This window comes from Syngnathus typhle, linkage group LG11, assembly GCF_033458585.1.
Source record: "Syngnathus typhle isolate RoL2023-S1 ecotype Sweden linkage group LG11, RoL_Styp_1.0, whole genome shotgun sequence".
Classification (NCBI taxonomy): Eukaryota; Metazoa; Chordata; class Actinopteri; order Syngnathiformes; family Syngnathidae; genus Syngnathus; species Syngnathus typhle.
Genome location: NC_083748.1, coordinates 8,510,458 through 8,529,236, shown reverse-complemented (window position 1 = coordinate 8,529,236; position 18,779 = coordinate 8,510,458). Strand labels below are relative to the sequence as shown.

The following is an 18,779-nucleotide window of genomic DNA, read 5'->3' as shown; positions in this document are numbered from 1 at the left end:
TGTAATGTTTGTGGTTTTGTATTTTAATATTGTCTGTGACATATCTTATAATAAAATTTTATTTAACTTAATTGCAGGGCTGATTTGGAATTATTTCCATTCAGTGAGGTCTGACTGTTTTTGAGTTGAGTTACTGTCCTCGTGAATTATGACTAATAAATCATCACTCAAGTGACCAAATGATAGATAGATAGATAGATAGATACATACACACACACATACATACATACATACATACATACATACATACATACATACATACATACATACATACATACATACATACATACATACATACATACATACATACATACATACATACATACATACATACATCATACATACATACATACATACATACATACATACATACATACATACATACATACATACATACATACATCATACATACATACATACATACATACATACATACATACATACATACATACATACATACATACATACATACATACATACATACATACATACATACATACATACATACATACATTACATACATACATACATACATACATACATACATACATACATACATACATACATACATACATACATACATACATACATACATACATACATACATACATACATACATACATACATACATACATACATACATACATACATACATACATACATACATACATACATACATACATACATACATACATACATACATACATACATACATACATACATACATACATACATACATACATACATACATACATACATACATACATACATACATACATACATACATACATACATACATACATACATACATACATACATACATACATACATACATACATACATACATACATACATACATACATACATACATACATACATACATACATACATACATACATACATACATACATACATACATACATACATACATACATACATACATACATACATACATACATACATACATACATACATACATACATACATACATACATACATACATACATACATACATACATACATACATACATACATACATACATACATACATACATACATACATACATACATACATACATACATACATACATACATACATACATACATACATACATACATACATACATACATACATACATACATACATACATACATACATACATACATACATACATACATACATACATACATACATACATACATACATACATACATACATACATACATACATACATACATACATACATACATACATACATACATACATACATACATACATACATACATACATACATACATACATACATACATACATACATACATACATACATACATACATACATACATACATACATACATACATACATACATACATACATACATACATACATACATACATACATACATACATACATACATACATACATACATACATACATACATACATACATACATACATACATGGATGGCCACTTTATTAGGGAAATATCATGGTCAAAGGTCACAGGTGTCAAGCTCCAGTCCTCGGGGCCGCATTCCAACATGTTTTCCAAGATTCCCTCGTTAAGCGCACCTGCGTGAAAAGTTTTAGCTCCTTTCACGTTCTCCAGGAGCTAAAACTTTTCACGCAGGTGCACTTAACGAGGGAATCACACGGACACTCCATTAGGTACACCTCCATTTTCAAGTGTACCTAATAACAGGCCACTTTATTAGGGAAATATCATGGTCAAAGGTCACAGGTGTCAAGCTCTGGTCTAAAATGGCGGTGTACCTAATGGAGTGTCCGTGTGATTCCCTCGTTAATTAAGTGAAAAGTGCCACACCCGCCCTCACCCCCACTTTCTGATTGGCTGGTTGTTCTGTGACATCACTCGGACACTCTATTAGGTACACCGCCATTTTTAGGTGTACCTAATAACAGGCCAGTTCATTAGGGAAAAATCATGGTCAAAGCTTAACTGAAAGTGAAAAGTGCCACACCCGCCCTCACCCCCACTTTCTGATTGGCTGGTTGTTCTGTGACATCACTCAGACACTCTATTAGGTACACCGACATTTTTAGGTGTACCTAATAACAGGCCAGTTCATTAGGGAAAAATCATGGTCAAAGCTTAACTGAAAGTGAAAAGTGCCACACCCGCCCTCACCCCCACTTTCTGATTGGCTGGTTGTTCTGTGACATCACTCGGACACTCTATTAGGTACACCGCCATTTTTAGGTGTACCTAATAACAGGTCAGTTCATTAGGGAAAAATCATGGTCAAAGCTTAACTGAAAGTGAAAAGTGCCACACCCGCCCTCACCCCCACTTTCTGATTGGCTGGTTGTCCTGTGACATCACTCGGACACTCTAATAGGTACACCGCCATTTTTAGGTGTACCTAATAACAGGCCAGTTCATTAGGGAAAAATCATGGTCAAAGCTTAACTGAAAGTGAAAAGTGCCACACCCGCCCTCACCCCCACTTTCTGATTGGCTGGTTGTTCTGTGACATCACTCGGACACTCTATTAGGTACACCGCCATTTTTAGTTGTACCTAATAACAGGCCAGTTCATTAGGGAAAAATCATGGTCAAAGCTTAACTGAAAGTGAAAAGTGCCACACCCGCCCTCACCCCCACTTTCTGATTGGCTGGTTGTTCTGTGACATCACTCGGACACTCTATTAGGTACACCGCCATTTTTAGGTGTACCTAATAACAGGCCAGTTCATTAGGGAAAAATCATGGTCAAAGCTTAACTGAAAGTGAAAAGTGCCACACCCGCCCTCACCCCCACTTTCTGATTGGCTGGTTGTTCTGTGACATCACTCGGACACTCTATTAGGTACACCGCCATTTTTAGGTGTACCTAATAACAGGCCAGTTCATTAGGGAAAAATCATGGTCAAAGCTTAACTGAAAGTGAAAAGTGCCACACCCGCCCTCACCCCCACTTTCTGATTGGCTGGTTGTTCTGTGACATCACTCGGACACTCTAATAGGTACACCGCCATTTTTAGGTGTACCTAATAACAGGCCAGTTCATTAGGGAAAAATCATGGTCAAAGCTTAACTGAAAGTGAAAAGTGCCACACCCGCCCTCACCCCCACTTTCTGATTGGCTGCTTGTTCTGTGACATCACTCTGACACTCTATTAGGTACACCGCCATTTTTAGGTGTACCTAATAACAGGCCAGTTCATTAGGGAAAAATCATGTCCAAAGCTTAAGTGAAAGTGAAAAGTGCCACACCCGCCCTCACCCCCACCTCCTGATTGGCTGGTTGATCTGTTTACGTCACACGGACACTCAAGTGTAGCTAATAACTTCATGCATTTTTTTGTACGTCTCAAGAATGTGTATTTGACTACTTACTCTTTATTTTGGGGGACACCAACACCAGCAGTTAACCAAATTTCAGATTTGTATGTTTTCATGCCCCAAAAAATTAAAAGAAGGAATAAAACACCAGACAAGTTTTAACATAAATGTTTATTAAAATAATAATAATAATAATAATAATAAAAGTACATTTCAAACCAGCAATCTAATGTGAAATTGCAGTATATATATTGGATAACAATATTTAGGCGTGTATATGCATACACGTTATTTAAAAACTACTGTAAGTGTTATAAAATGAAGATTACCCAAAGAAGCATAATCTCCCCGCTGTTGCATAACGGCGCATCCTTTCATGCAATAAAGTTAGTTAGTTTGGAGAAAACAAACACAAAAGAAGTGGTGTTTCAGTGTGTGGTTCTTTCTTTCCTTGGCAAATAGTTTATCTACATTCTGGCTCACGTTCATTCACTGAACAATACATACAATACATACAATACATACAATACATACAATACATACAATACATACGTACATACAATACGTACATACAATACGTACATACAATACATACATACAATACATACATACAATACATACATACAATACATACATACAATACATACATACAATACATACATACATACAATACATACAATACATACAATACATTACAATACAATCAATACAACCAATACAGAGAGAGAGAGAGAGAGAGAGAGAGAGACAGAGAGAGACAGAGAGAGAGAGACAGAGAGAGACAGAGAGAGAGAAAGAGAGAGAGAGAGAGAGAGAGAGAGAGAGAGAGAGAGAGAGAGAGAGAGAGAGAGAGAGAGAGAGAGTGAGAGAGAGTATACAGATATACAGATGGGACACCTCATGGCCAGGTAGTGAGTGAGTGAATGTCTCACAGAGTGGGAGAGGGGCCATCCATGTCATGAACAAGATCGAGCCCTCCAGCCAAGCAACTTTGAGGTTGGCGCCCATCATGCAATCCTCTCTTGAGGCAAGATGCCCTTTGGGCTGCAGGCTTGGCTGATGAAACCATGTATAGTAAGGCTTTTTTTATTTTTTTATTTTTATCATCATTATTAAATAACTGTATAGTAAATCATTTTTGTTATTATTAAAAATGTCCATGTATAGTAAGGGTTTTTATTATTAAATAACTAACTGTCCATACTTAGCAAATATGTATATTTTTTTAATTAAAAAATGACCATGTATAGGAAGTCTTAAATTACCATATTATATTGTAAGGCTTCAAAAATACTACAATCATAGCACTCATAGAGACAAACAACCAATCAAAGAGGCGAGATGAGGGTCTCTCAATGACAACAAAACTCAAAACCTAAGTCTTTTTAGCTGGTTTGTCAGTTTTCATTCTGTCAAAAATGCTTTGTATCTTTCTTTTTTTTGGTCTTTATTCGTCCACACAATTACAGGATAAGGCTTTACTTTAAAGTGCTAATGTATTCACATCACATCAAATAGATTAAGCAGTCTGTCTGAAATGTAAGTCACATGCTTGGACTGCTGTTTTTGGATGCAGCACAGCTGACTATTTCATCAGCCCACGAAAGTCGAGGTCATGTGACGCAAACTCACTAACATGCCAGTCGTGCCAACAGCATTAAAACGCTCCGTCGCCTCTAATCATGCACTAAGTGCTGAAACACTTTGTACATAACATACAGTAGGTGTGAGCGCTAATGTGGTTTAGGAGGGCTAGCAGCAATAATCCTCATTTACCATATGGAGGTCAGATGCAATCCAATTTACGGTATGACACGTCTTGTTACGCTTTTATGCATCCAGACACTTAACAGTATTTAAACGGAGTGTTATGCTGGTGAAACAAAGTTCAAATAAAACTGGTTGTGAATGAGAAAGGAGAAGCGGCAGTAAAACAGGCCTAGTTGTCAGCTTGATTGTTTAGATGTGCCCCACGATTGGCCAGCGACCAATCCAGGGTGTGCTTTCTACGCTGCAGTTCAGCCACAAACCTCAACAGGATAAACAGTACAGCAAATGGGTGGACGGGTGTTTAACATTATCCAATACATTAAAAGCATTTCACAAGTTTGACGTCACCATATGGCCTGTGGATGTTTTGAAGCCTCCTGTTTGGTTTGGCAGATTAGGCTTTATCATCTGGGCCCATTGGGACCACATGAGACCACAATGGAATGACAGGGTGGAACTGCGGTAGAGCACTTCTATCTGTGGTTGTCAATTGTCAATCATGTGGTAGCCATGCCCTGACAAACACCCCTGTTTCCTACGTAAACGTGCATTTATAAAAAGATCAGGCTGTGAGGATGAGCATTTGACAGCGTCTTGATTTAACGAAGGTCACACCCTGCTGAGAGTTAGGGGGAAAAAAAAATTAACATCTGTGTTAGTCTTCAATTCCAATATATTTAACATATTGTGATCTTAAAAAGTAACTGTAGACAGATTAAAAAGTAACTCATTATATAAGTCATTATTGTAAAAACTTTGCAGCACACTCAAATGATCAGACAATATTTTTTATTTGATTTCAGAACAGGATTTTACAACACAGATGGTTTGTTAGCACGAGAATAAAATGGCATGGCTTGTTTAGTAGCAACTGTAGAAGGAGAAGTTCTTTAAGTGAGTTTGACAACTATGCAAATTATTGAAATACAAAATCCCAGTGTGCTCAAGTTCCCATTCTTAAGCGCTGATGCAATACAACCAAAGATTTGGTTTCAAATGCCATCTTGCATATATTACCAATCCAACTCTACTTCAAAGTCCACTGCGGATTATTATTCATGTATGCACCAAACTGCTATGCTGAACAGTCACGCACTTGTTTGACACACTCGAGAGGAAAAACACAAGCTGTCAATCAAACTAATGGCTGAAATAATCCTCTATTCCAAATTCAGGATCAGCTCAGCCATGTCTCATGCGTGCGCCGTTCGTCTTGTTATCTACTGTATATCTACATATATATAATACGTATAAAAATATGAGGCCTCATTTACAACCATATTTACATTTACAACTTCCTTAACTTAAGTGAAATTATTAGTTCATTTAGCTATGTACATACTATCAGCCAAATACAACAGCGCGGCCTATTTGGGGGAAAAAAAAATATCACACCATGAAAAGCTAAATTGTACCAAACAGACTATATGCATTTAAAAAATTGCACATCAGCTTTAAAAAATTAAAATATTGAGTTGATAAAACTGCATGAGAGAAAGAAATTGGTCACTGCTCAACAGACAATTTTAATCAGAGGTGTCCCTTGATATACTTTTGACGCTGATAATTTTTTTTCAGGTTTTTGAGATATTTTATCTGTTTCTAAATTTGACCTATAAAATCCTGTGTAATGCAGACTTTACTATTTTATCGCAAAATGATTAATCTGATTAATACAACGACAAACAATGCTGTGTTTCACTCAGTTTGCTACTGCCTATTGCTCAAGCAGACTATAAATGAACTTTGTCCATCTGTTCTCCAGATGAAGAAAATGAGTCGACTCAAGCTGCGGCACCAAGCAAAACGTTAGGAAATAATGCAGTTCTTGCTTTTCCGCCGTTTGTGCGTACTCAGCTGCGCACCGCGGTTGGTCCCTCCCATCCCGCTGCTGTACTTGTGGACCAGCTCCTGATTGCTGAGGTAGCGCATCTGGAGGGGTCGGGGGATGGGCTCCCCCAGGAAGTAACCTTCGTCCTCTGAGTCCGATGACGACGAGCAAGTGGAGCACCAGTCGTCGTCATAGTCGTCCCAGGAGTACTGATTCAAGCCCGTGCGTCGCCCGGCTCCTGGGTTCTGGAGTGATAAGTCTGACGTGGTCCTGGGGCACTGCCGAAACAGTTGAGGTTGGTATCTCCCTCCTCCCGTGACTCCAAAGTGCTCCCTGGCGCTCCTCGGGGGAGGAAAGCGGTCGTAATCCTCTCGAACGTGAAGCTGCGGTCTTTCCTGAGGTCTCACCCTGCGCTCGGCAACCAAGTTGAGAGCGTTTTCTGAGCGAGAACGTTGGGATCTTCTGGAGCGGTGGTGGTGGTGGTGCCTCCGTCTCTGAGGAGTTTCCTCCGGCACTTCAATCCTGACGCTTGCTCCTCTCACACCGCTTACCCTGCGCTCACTTATGGGTGGCAGGCGGGCAGCGTTGGCGCTGCTCACCAGACTCGTTCTGTCTTCCTCCTGGTAGGTGAATCCAGGAGGTAAATGAGCGGAGCTCCTGCCCACCCCTGAACCAGAGGGATCACAATATTGCAACTGGTACTGAGAAGACCTGGAGGGATTGATTTCCATGTAGGGCTGACCACCGTTGACACCGTGAAGGGAGTCAGAGCTCTGAAATTGAACCGAGGAGTTAAGGGTTTTCTCAGAGATGTTCATTCCAGGGTCTTTGCTCAGATCAGGCATGGAGAAACGCGACAGGTGTTCTTGCCGCTTCCCTCCTCCTTCGGCAGATTGGCCTGCGCGGTACGAGAAAGGAAGAGTTAAGGTCATTTCACTGGAGCAGGAGAAAAGTGTAATCACCCACCTGTCGTGTTGGATATGCCCAAGCACTCCATGGACCCCCTCGGGGTCTGCTCGAGAGGTGTCAGTTGCTCTGTAAAGTTAAGTGCGTTGATGGGGTTCCTGCTTCTGGCCACTTGGCTGGCTGGCGGAGGACCAACATCTCGGTCCCTCTGGAAGCCGTGCAGACTGATGGAGCGCTTGTCTGCGGAGAAGCCGCCGTTGTGCTGGGACTGCTGAGATACCTCAGGGAAACTCATCTGGGTCCTTAGCTTTGGGCCATGGAAATCATCTGGAGCTGGCTGTTGGAACCACATCTCGTTTAGAGAGTGACCTTTCAGAGCCGAGATAGGCGGTCTCTTTGGGCCACCGGTCTCTTTGACCCTGTGGTCCTGCTGTTGATTATTCTGCCCAGGGCATGGTGGGTTACAGGACGTTCTGACATTGCACTGGCTGAGGAGCTGCAGAGGGGTGGGGTTAGCCGTCGATTCAGCTTGGGAATCCAATTTGTAGCCATCCACGACTTGCTTCTGGTTCTGCCAGGCAGGTGGCTCACGTGTCAAACTGGGGGTTTGACTCGAGAGACTCAGTAGGTCCATTTGTAATGACAACGGGTCCACCTCCCCCGATATCGCCTCCGTTTGCCCTCCGCCGCCACTTTTTGCTGCCTTGGAGCTGCGTCTGGACTCTCTGGTGGAGCGAGCGCTCTGAAAGGCAGAATCCGAGGAGTCCGAGCCGTTGGGCTCCTCGCCCAGACTGCAAGAACGGGAGCAGAAGATTTGCCCTTGCTTGGGCAGGAAGGGTCGACCCAGCAGGGAGCGCTTGCAGCGGGCACAACAAAAGCAACCCTCGGAAGCGTGCCAGTGCTGCCCGTCGTACGTCATCTGGCCTTGGTCAATGCCTGCGGGTAGAACACATGGCACAGAGTTGATAAAAAAGCTTGCATTTTCAAGGTCAACGTTAATTCGAGAACAGAGGCACAAATTGTCTTTTGAGAAAAACAGCAAGACTCCAATTAAATTGTACTCTGAGGCAATCTCTGTGGAATTTTGCCAGTCATGAATAAATGAAAAACTTTTTTGCCACATTTTATTTTTTTTTATTGGGTAATAGCTGCCATCTGGTTTTTCAAGCGTCAGTTTCGTAATCGTTTCAGGGATTACACTGTCAGATGAGAGCATTTTTGAATCATTTAAATTTTGGTCTCCCATCGCATGAATGTATAACTCGGAGTTGTACTGTAGGCCTGAACGAGAAAAATCCTCGCGCATTTTTCCCTCCACATTCCGCTGCGTACCAATATGCTCTCCGCAGGAATCACAGTACTCGGCGTAGAGGGATTCAAAGCAGGAGCAACAGTACGGCCTTCCATCCTTCATGATGTAGCGCTGGCCCCCGAGCGCCGTCTCACACTCGAAACAGCAGAAGTGCTTCATGTGCCAGTGACGGCCTTCGGCCTCGGTGCACTCGTCCGCCAAGATGATCTGAGAAGGAACAAGTCCGATAAGTCTACAAAGATGAAGCCTGACTATCATTGATAAAGTCTGGTTTTCACAACAACACATGCTTTTCATTTCAACAGATTAGTAGAGTTAGATAGTGAATATGTGAGAGGCTTGTCTGGGAATCGTTGGGGATCAATCTTGCGGGACACATGCCCATCTGTTCCAAACATGTTGGGGTCAGCCACGGGGAAGTTCACATGAGGTGCCAGGATGATTGTTCTTTTTTTTTTAATTATGTTTTCCCAGGCCAGTCCCTTAATGTTGCGAGTCATGGTTTGTTTTTCTTATCCAGCGTTAAAAAAGGAAAAGCACGAAACAAAATATGCGTGTAAGCGAGTGACAAAATAATCTTTCAAGTTTACTTTTCATTTCTTCAAGTGAGTAATCTGAATTAGCTGCGAATAATCCATGTCTAGACAATTAGACAGCAGACTTTTTCACTCTTCTGTGGTGTGGCGAAAGGGGAGAACATTTATCAATCATTCAAAAGGACTGTTGAGTGTGTGACACAAGAAAGACATTGTGCAAAGATTCGGGCCCACATGGATAATGTATTTGTGGAATTATGAGTTCCAGAAACTGTTGCTAAATTTGCCTTGGGTTATTTGGCAACCATCACAAAACACCAAAGAGAATTTCAAAAAGCAAAATTAAACACTTGACAACAAAGTTTTAGGGTTAGTTTTGAACAGATGAGTAATCGTATTTGATCGGGATTCGTCATGGACAAACCATGTGATGTTTATTTCAATTATTTCTATTAAGCAGCTTCGACTTTAAGCCAGATGTGCATTTGAAGTCAGAACAGTGTCAGTGCCCCCCATTAAGTGAGGGAACTTTGTGTTAATTGTAGAGTTGATGGTTTCAGAATGTGTGCGTGTGAGTAAAATCATATGACAGCAGTTTAGCGCTCGCTACCTCATCACAAGCTGTGCAGCGCGGCTTCAGCCTCTCGGCGTGGTGCCGGCCGCAGTAGATCTTCCCGTCCTGATAAAAGTAGATGAGGTCCACCAGGAGCTCGTTGCACATGCTGCACACGAAGCAAGCCGGGTGCCAACACAAGGCGTGGCCGGCGCGAGATGCAAACACTGCGATGTCGCCTCCGTTGATCTGGTTGCCGCACTGACAACAGATGGGAGAGGAGATGTTGTCGTTTTCACGCGGGACTTAAATGTTGATATTAGACACACATTCTACCTGTTCGCAGATGGCTCCCGTCATGGTCACGGGGAAAGGCCGGACGTTGCCACGCCCGAGGTTTTCCCGTTTTCGTTGGTTGCTGAAGAGCTTAAGCTCTCGTTTCTCCTCGTCGTCCAAACTGTTGCAATAGCGCACCTGAACATGGGACAATAAAATGGTCGGTGTCACTTCTCTTTTACCTTTTAGGCATTTATAGCAAGGAAAGATTTCATAATTGGTTTTCGGCTAATGGAATTTCTGTCTTGTCTCCTTTGCCCTGAAGGAGGGAGGGAGGGTGAGATGGCTGAAGGTACTGGGGGAGGGGCTCAGTTTGGACTCTCACCTCATTGTCGTGGGGCGGCAGCTGATGGAGGAGCTGTTTGATGCGGTATTTCTCTCCCGGGCTGTTAACATAGGGCACCTTGTCCTCAGGGAGGGAGCTGTAGTACTGATGGACCTGACAAAGAAACGAGAGGATTGATTGGGATGCTGCTGACAACCATTTTTTGTTATGGTCAAATTACTCCTAAAGACTGCTGTGCGGTTTTTCCTTTAGCCATCATTTTTACACATATCTGTTTTTCTTTTGTCTGTGTATGCAGAAATATTAATAAACCACGTGATGACCGTGTGGGTTATAAATTTAGTGGATCTTACGAACCCTAACAAATATTTAATTTGGCAAAACTGGTCAGCTCTTACCCATTTTACTTTTTTTTTTTGCTATTATACGGTTGACTGCATGTAGTTATTAGCTGATCTTTAAAATATTTCGCCTAGAGAAAAAAAAATTGATTTAAGACCAGGAGTGACTCAGTTTGATTCATGGGGCATCGGCATAGACTGAACACAATCTTGCCTTTCTATCTCTGGTCACGGACAAAGGAATGTATGATTGACATGTCACATGTGTGCGCCCCCGCACACGTGGATAAGAAGTGATTAACATATATGCACGTACAGTAGAGAAGTAGGTGTAGAGGAAGCAAGATTAATGTTAATCTGTCCATTCCAAATTACCAGGACATTCTTTGCATTGCACTGACTGTCATCCGCCTGTTATTTATGGTACTCTCATTATTGCACTGTAACTGGGGGTCGAGGTATAATGGAGGTCAGGAACTCAATTTAAAGAGATATGAAAGAAGTAAATAAACATTACATGTAGCATAAGAGGATCTGATTGCAGTAATATATTTTTGTGACGGCTCTAAAGCAAATCATTGGAATGGAAAGGCGATCAATACCATTGACTGGGTCAGGACAATCTTTACAACCCATCTGTCACATGAATGGATCTACTGACTCCAGAGTCTATTAGCTACATCCTTGGCAAGAAAGGTAACCACATTCCTTTTGTGGCTTTGCTTTTGTTGGCTTCAAATGGTGTTGCTCACAAGCGGAGAAAATGCTCATACTACCAGAGGAGCACGCATGACACATGCTTCCAACAGCAACAACAACAGGGTAGTATTTGGGAGGTTAAAGGCCCACTGGCCTGAGGATAAGATCTGAACACAGATACTGCTCACAGAATACACACCCGATTGCGGCGAGAGGCGGGCGGAGCAGCTTGTGATAATAACTGTAATCAAAAACAGATGAAACTAAAGACAGAGAGAGCACAATTTCGATCTGTACCGAACACAGTGTTTTGAACGTTAAAACGGCAGGAGTGAGGCCTTCAGAGGGTCAAACAAAAAGAGAAGACTGCATGTGGCACCAGTGCTGACAATCGCTTAACAAGTGATGGAGGTGGAGACACCATGTATGTGTTTGGTGATGATCACCAAAAAAAAAAAAAGCTATGCACAGCCAAGTGCTTTGTACGAAAATTACAGCCAAAAATCATGATGTATCTCTCTTTCGAGATTGTTGTAAAAGAAAGGGATCCATGGCAAATCCAAATTGATGTTAGTCGATCAAGCCGCAGACTGTGACTCACATAAGAGTCTCTCCAATGTTTCTTTGCCAATTTCCACCAGATCTGATTTTCAGTTGACTGCTTGTAAAGTAGCAATCTTCTGGAAGCTTTATCTCTTGAATGGCTCGCTTCATCTCTGTCACCGTCGCATTAAACAATGGACGGATCAAAAGCAAATGTGTTTTTTGTGAGGGGAAAACTACTTTATAGGGTCTTTGTGATGACATTAAGATCTTATCACATGATGTTTCCAAGTGTCTGCTGAGGAACACGATTGGTTTATTCGACAAGCTCGGACTTTGAGAGGAACACTGACATGACAGGGGACCCTAATAAGCTTTCCCAGATTAATGCTGCTTTGCATTGCAGTTGAGGTTTGGATTCATCCATTCATATTATTTATCTTAGCTATTAGAAATATAAGATACGTGATGTTAATTTTAGCTTCTCACTCCTTGGGCCAATTTCTCCTCCATTCTTATAAAATTTGTATCATTACCACCAAGTAGCAATACAATGTGTTAATCATTCACCAGTTCAGGTTCCACTTTGGCCTGACTGCTGGCAAAGTCACAATCCCTGAGACGTGAGCCTAAGTGACTTCAAGGTTGGCCATGTGACCCAGGAGGGAAATGAAAAATAGCCTCTTGGGGGGAAAAGCGATGGCTTTGTATTGACCAGTTCGTCACCCTTAGCTCATCAACAAAAACAAAATGGCTTCCATAAACACTCCTCCCAGCCAATAAACCCAGAAACCCTCCTCAATGAAGTAATTGGGCTGTTTAACGTGTTTGTGTATCACACGAGCTCAGCTGCCGTCGCTGCAAGGCCTCATGAAACTTTATGCAAACATGTTTGCATGCAGAATGGATCGAGGGACTGCGGGAGCTTTGGAATCCTTGTTATCCTTTAGCCCGCAGGCTCAGCAAGCCAAAACTGACGAACTATCATGGAAGGGAATAGTTCTTGTATATGTAGCTAATGAAGTTGCTAGATGGTTGAAGATTTTAAATGTGTGTTGTGGCGCACTGTACCTGTTCAGGTTTGAGTCCTGGTGGCACCCAAGCGTACTCCTCCAGGGCGCATCCAGAGTCATCGTCTGAAGTCGAGTTCCTCTGGAAGTCGTACATCAGCTTGGTGACCGTCTTCTCCATTTCCACAGGCATGGTGGTCACTGCATGCTCCTCCCGGCGACACTTACAATGCACACAGATCTTCCTAACGTGAAAAAAAAAAAAAGCAGCTCCTTTAAATGATGGCACTGGACACAATATAAAAGCGGAAATAAAATTGGAGGCAAAAAATAAAACTGTCTCGATGATCTAATTTATCCAGCTCAGCTTTGTGGCGTGGAAACATTTTTCATTCGAGCTCAGCAATTCAGAGGGAACACCATGAATTTGGAAACATACTCTTTAATAAATCAGTGTAAGGATGGGTTCATCAGAAACAAGCAGATACATAAGAGGTGATATTAGGGCCATGAAACAAGTTGTAAATTACCAAAGGGGGAAAAAATAGAGCCCTATTTTGACAGCCTTTTTATAGAAGTGTGAGGAAAATCTAATCATCCCACCTACTTGGTCGTAAGCGCAGCTAAGCCCCATTGATAATTCTGTAAATAGCCTTTGACTTTTTCTTAAAACCAGATGGGGTCTTTACTCACAAGGAGTGTAAAGTCCTCTCAGGTCAAAGGTCAAGCCTCCCACAGTACACTCACAGTAAAAATGTTGAGGCAATGCATACAATGCTTAACAACTCTCTGAGGAGCACAAGAACAAGGAATAATAGCAGAATGAAGCCAGCCACGATAGAAAGCACAATTGTGAACGCAAGTACATGATTAGCATTTCGCAGCTTAAAAAAAGGGGGTCAGTATGATGTAAAAAAATAAAATAAAATACTGACTCTGTCAATAGAGGAGAACTATCCGTGCTGTTAACAAATAATGTCAGCATGTAGCAAAACTATGTGCTGTGTTTATTTTCCTTCCATTCATTGGCAAGTTTCCCTTGTCAAGCCGCTGCGTTATCTCACCACTTACAGAGCTAATGCAGTTATGAGCACCCCATGACACTTTGCTGTGGAAACAAACCACAAAAGAATAGAAGTGAAGCAAATTGCTGGTTGAAAACTCATGGAGCAAGTATTTTGGCAACTCGAAAATGGAACAAAAAAAGTCACGACATGACTCCCAAGTGACATTGTCAAACTTCTTATTTCCAAGAACTGCATTACTTCTTATTTCCAAGAACTGCATTACGATTAGTGATGACTTTTTAACTATCGCTCATCGGGAGATTGCAAAAAAAAAAGAAAACATATGAGCCACCTTGACTGACTGTTAACGCAAAATGGGGGGTGAGTTGTATACTGTACAGCTTGCCTTTGTCCTTGAGGCCCCCCTAAGGCAGCAAAAACAGGGAGACAATCTCATTAGCGTCCCAGACGGACGCCTACTTGTCTGACTGGAAGCGCTCACAGACACTCGGCACACTGTATGAAACAAACTGACTCTCGGGTGGTCAAAGATGTGCCTGAAGCGTCGATGGCACATTGCGCCCAGCTGCCTGAGCCTCACTTATTTGTATCTTGAGGTTTTATTTTATCCTCGGTGTCAGTTTGAATAAAAGCGTCACCGTAACATGTCTCAAATTGTCATACGGCACGTGAAGCATACAAACAGGTCAAAAGTTGGAGTTTCTCAACAGCATGGAGAAGGAAGGGCAAACCAAAAAAAAACAACAAACCACCAAATTGCCAGCTGCGCTTTCCGTCAATACTTCAGGCTGTGATAAAAAGACAAAACAAAACGTTGCCAAGTTATCACAGCGGCACAATTCAAAGCAACCCCAACTTTCCTTCTTTGTCATCATTTCTAATTTAACACAGCTTCACGTAACAGAAAAAAGAACTCTGATCTAAAAGAGCGCTTCAAATGGCAAAATAAAGCAGCAAATGTGAGGACAAAAGAACAAGTCAGCCCGCCTGACAGCATGGCAAGTGGTCAGCTGTTTCTATTTCTGCCTTGGGCTCAGCTTTGGGCCTATATACAAATATAGCCTTGAAGAACCTGAAGTCAAACATTTCACGCCGCATTCCTTCTTGGGAGCACATACACCAGTGTCCTCCTGCCCCCCCCCCCCCAAGTTTCTTCCAGAACTTCTGAATATATATTTAAAAAAATATAATTACAAATAGATGACTCAAGATCAACCCACTTAGCACAAATAACGTTACCTTTCTCCATACACGAATCGCCTACCGCTAACCCCGCCTCCGTGTGCAGATGTTTGATAAGCATCCTCCAATGTTTCACCTGGCAAACATCTCTTCACCACATGAGTTCTGGCAGAGATCCTGTCAACCTCCCGAGGCACATCGAAAGCCCCGCCCTCCCCTGTCTGTCCTTGTGATTTACAACAGTCTTCACGCACATGCTGGGATTTCCCCTCCATGGAAACTTGATACCAGAACTTCCTCTTGTAATCTGCATGATTTCAATTAGCAAAGATTTGGATAAGTCAAGCACATCCCTGATGTCGCATAAATGAATAAAGTGAAAATCAGGAAAGTGTGAAAAGTTTCCACTTTTAAATATGAAGGAAAATATTTGCCCCCTGGGAAGATGTTAAAGCATACAACCCTGGGATTTATGGAGTGTAGATGACATTCACAGAGATTTCATCGCACTTCAAATCAGTGTTACACTTTGACTCACAATTCTCAGACCTTAAACTTGCCATTTGGAAGCCTTCATCCTCTGATTGTTTACACCAAGCATGACATAGAGGTGACACGGGGTCACTTGACACATGACCATTCATGAGAGGGAGTCATTGAAGAGACCGCCTGCTCTCCAAACAACCTGCACCTTTTCCCAAAACACTCAAGTGACACTAGAAAGAGACAACCCAAGTCGATGAAAACGGAAGTTCAGGAATGGCAAAGACAGCAACGACTGTGGCTTGGTGTTCCGTTTAAAAAAAAAAAACGTCTCACGAGGACTTTTAAGATGTGGGAAGGGTTGAGTCAGTAATCTCTGCGCCCATGTTGATTTTGGTTCAATTGCTAATAACTACCGGAAAACGGCTTATTCTCTGTTGAACTATTTAATGGATGTCAAAAAGATTAACACGCAGCTGTGCGGCCTTTTTCTGCCAGATGCGGACGAAGGTCTGTCCTCTCCAAAACAATCTTATACTGTCTGTGTTGCGCCCACGTAGGAACGTAGTAAAACCTAAAAATGATAAGTTGTGATCTTTCTGTGTGACTCCATCAGGTTCATCTGGTGAGTGTGCAAGGATGCAGAAAAATAGGAAAATACAAAACCAGGAGCATATCCCCCCCCCAAAATGCACATTATAGTGCTCTTCCTTGGAAAATAAGATTTGACCTATTTAACTCAAGTTTTCAAAAGTGCCGGCTCCAGTTTGAATCGTGTCTTCTTTCACAACGAATCTCGAGTAACTCCCATAAGCTGTTTTTTCCATATCAGATGAAAATTGCAGATTCAACTGGCAGATTTGTGCTCAATGACAAGAGAAGAAGAGAGAGAACATGACCTACATTCACACCGCAGCCACGGCTTTTCACTTCACTCCGCTTTTGTTTTTGCTATAAAACTTGTGAAAAGAAAAGCAAATCTTCCCCCTAACATCTTTATGTAAACATTTCTGTCCGAAGAGACGTCACTTGATTTTGTCACGGTTAAACATGACTGGAGGTGTTCCTGACAAAAGTCAGTCTAGACAACGACGACGTTTTCCATTAGCTGCCAATTAGTGCGAGCCAGATGCAGCGTGTTCCCGAAGCCAGTGATTACTCTACCATCTACCCGTCATAACTCACGACTGAGGGACAAAGTTCCGTCCTCTTATTAGTAGTCTAGCTCCGGGACAACAGTCTAAACAAGATAGTTTAGGATCCTCCGACTTCAAATCAAAACAACCAGCCTCAATTAGTATTTCAGATGTAGAGCTCATTAGACTAACAATCAAGACTGAGCTAAAAGAGTGTCACATCATTTAGACACATTGTTGTAAACCGGTTCAGGAAAGAGGCATCGTGTGCTGAACTGGAGTTGAACCATGCCATTCGGTCGGACTCGGGTTGCAGTCAAGGCAGCTGCAGTCACCGAGAACGTCTAATAAAGTCACCATTGCTAACAACGTGACATTTAGGACAGAGCAACAACCTCAAGAGATACATAGTTCTTAAAGCCAAGCCAATCAAGGGGTTTTAATTCGTTGTAACATTATAAAACTAAATTTATGCTCCATGACACGAAGTAAAAGATGAAGACGCTGCTTTAAGCTGGACCATCCATTTCATCACGCACTCGCCTCTATTTTATGTCCAGATTTCACGTGCCCCCTTTGGACATACAGTTCTGTGGTTGTTCCTTATGTATTTAGAATCACGGGTTAATCATTTTACAACTGTAAAATTCATTCAGCCATCCGTCCGCCAAAGCGCACGTTCAAACTAGTCCTAAAAACTGCAGTTGCATTAGAATTGAAGGACTCCATAATGCAGGCTCCTAAATTAACTAAATTGTTTAAGATTTTCAAATTAGAGACCGGGAGACCGGTTGTTAGAGCCCCTTTTAGCAGACTGCAAATTCCATGTTAAAATGGAAATTCAACTGTATAATGAAAACACAGCAGTTACGTACAACATGCATGTGTATGGCTGCATTGTAATAACAGAAATAATATTTTTATCCTGCAAAATTCATTCTCTCAGCATCGTAATGTCTTTTCACTCCGATTCTTTTTTTTTTTTTTTTAGTCACGGCTACAGATTACCATTGAGCCCAAACTCCATGACTTATTCATTGAGTGCCAACTCGCTCGATAAAGTGAGAACACTTGAGGTGGGAACAGAGGGAGTCACAGAAGCAGCTTCCAAGGAAACCTCACACCACAACAGGCTTCAGACTCCCTGCTAACTGCCTGCCAGAAACAGATGCATCAAACAGAAGCCACCGACTGTGGGGTCCAATATAGTAATGAAACACTTGGGAGGGAAATATCACGGAATATCCACTCCAGTCCGCAGTTGGGGGGGAAAATGCAATGACTACGGTTGAAATGCAGCCTCCCTCTGCCTGTCAGTTGCAGGAATTTGGGGGCTGCAGCGAGCCACATCGTGCGACTCCAGCCAATACTTTCACGTGCACCTATTTAAATCCTAACAATTCATTTTATAGTTATTGGCATGATACGTCATTTACATATATAACGAAAATAGCCAAATAAGATAAAATGGATGGAGACAATAAGCACATTGAATTTTAATCCGTTAGTGTTCTTGTTT

At 41.9% G+C, this 18,779-nt stretch overlaps 1 protein-coding gene across 6 annotated transcripts in view; it reads right to left on the bottom strand.

The window, feature by feature from the left end:
- Positions 1-5,850: 5,850 nt before the first annotated feature.
- The window catches only part of prickle2b (prickle homolog 2b), a 43,633-nt gene continuing 30,704 nt past the window's right edge, over positions 5,851-18,779 (bottom strand). For 4 of the 6 annotated variants that reach the window (XM_061291331.1, XM_061291335.1, XM_061291334.1 and 1 more), the window contains 7 exons: positions 13,493-13,676; positions 10,878-10,991; positions 10,553-10,690; positions 10,274-10,477; positions 9,148-9,334; positions 7,876-8,751; positions 5,851-7,807 (listed from right to left, as the gene is read on the bottom strand). In XM_061291331.1, coding sequence (XP_061147315.1) covers positions 6,888-7,807; positions 7,876-8,751; positions 9,148-9,334; positions 10,274-10,477; positions 10,553-10,690; positions 10,878-10,991; positions 13,493-13,676 — 2,623 coding nt within the window. In that variant the 3' untranslated portion in view covers positions 5,851-6,887. Of the gene's footprint in view, positions 7,808-7,875; positions 8,752-9,147; positions 9,335-10,273; positions 10,478-10,552; positions 10,691-10,877; positions 10,992-13,492; positions 13,677-15,698; positions 16,935-17,027; positions 18,589-18,779 lie in introns of those variants that run through there. The other 2 variants (XM_061291333.1, XM_061291330.1) reach the window with 2 other exon arrangements.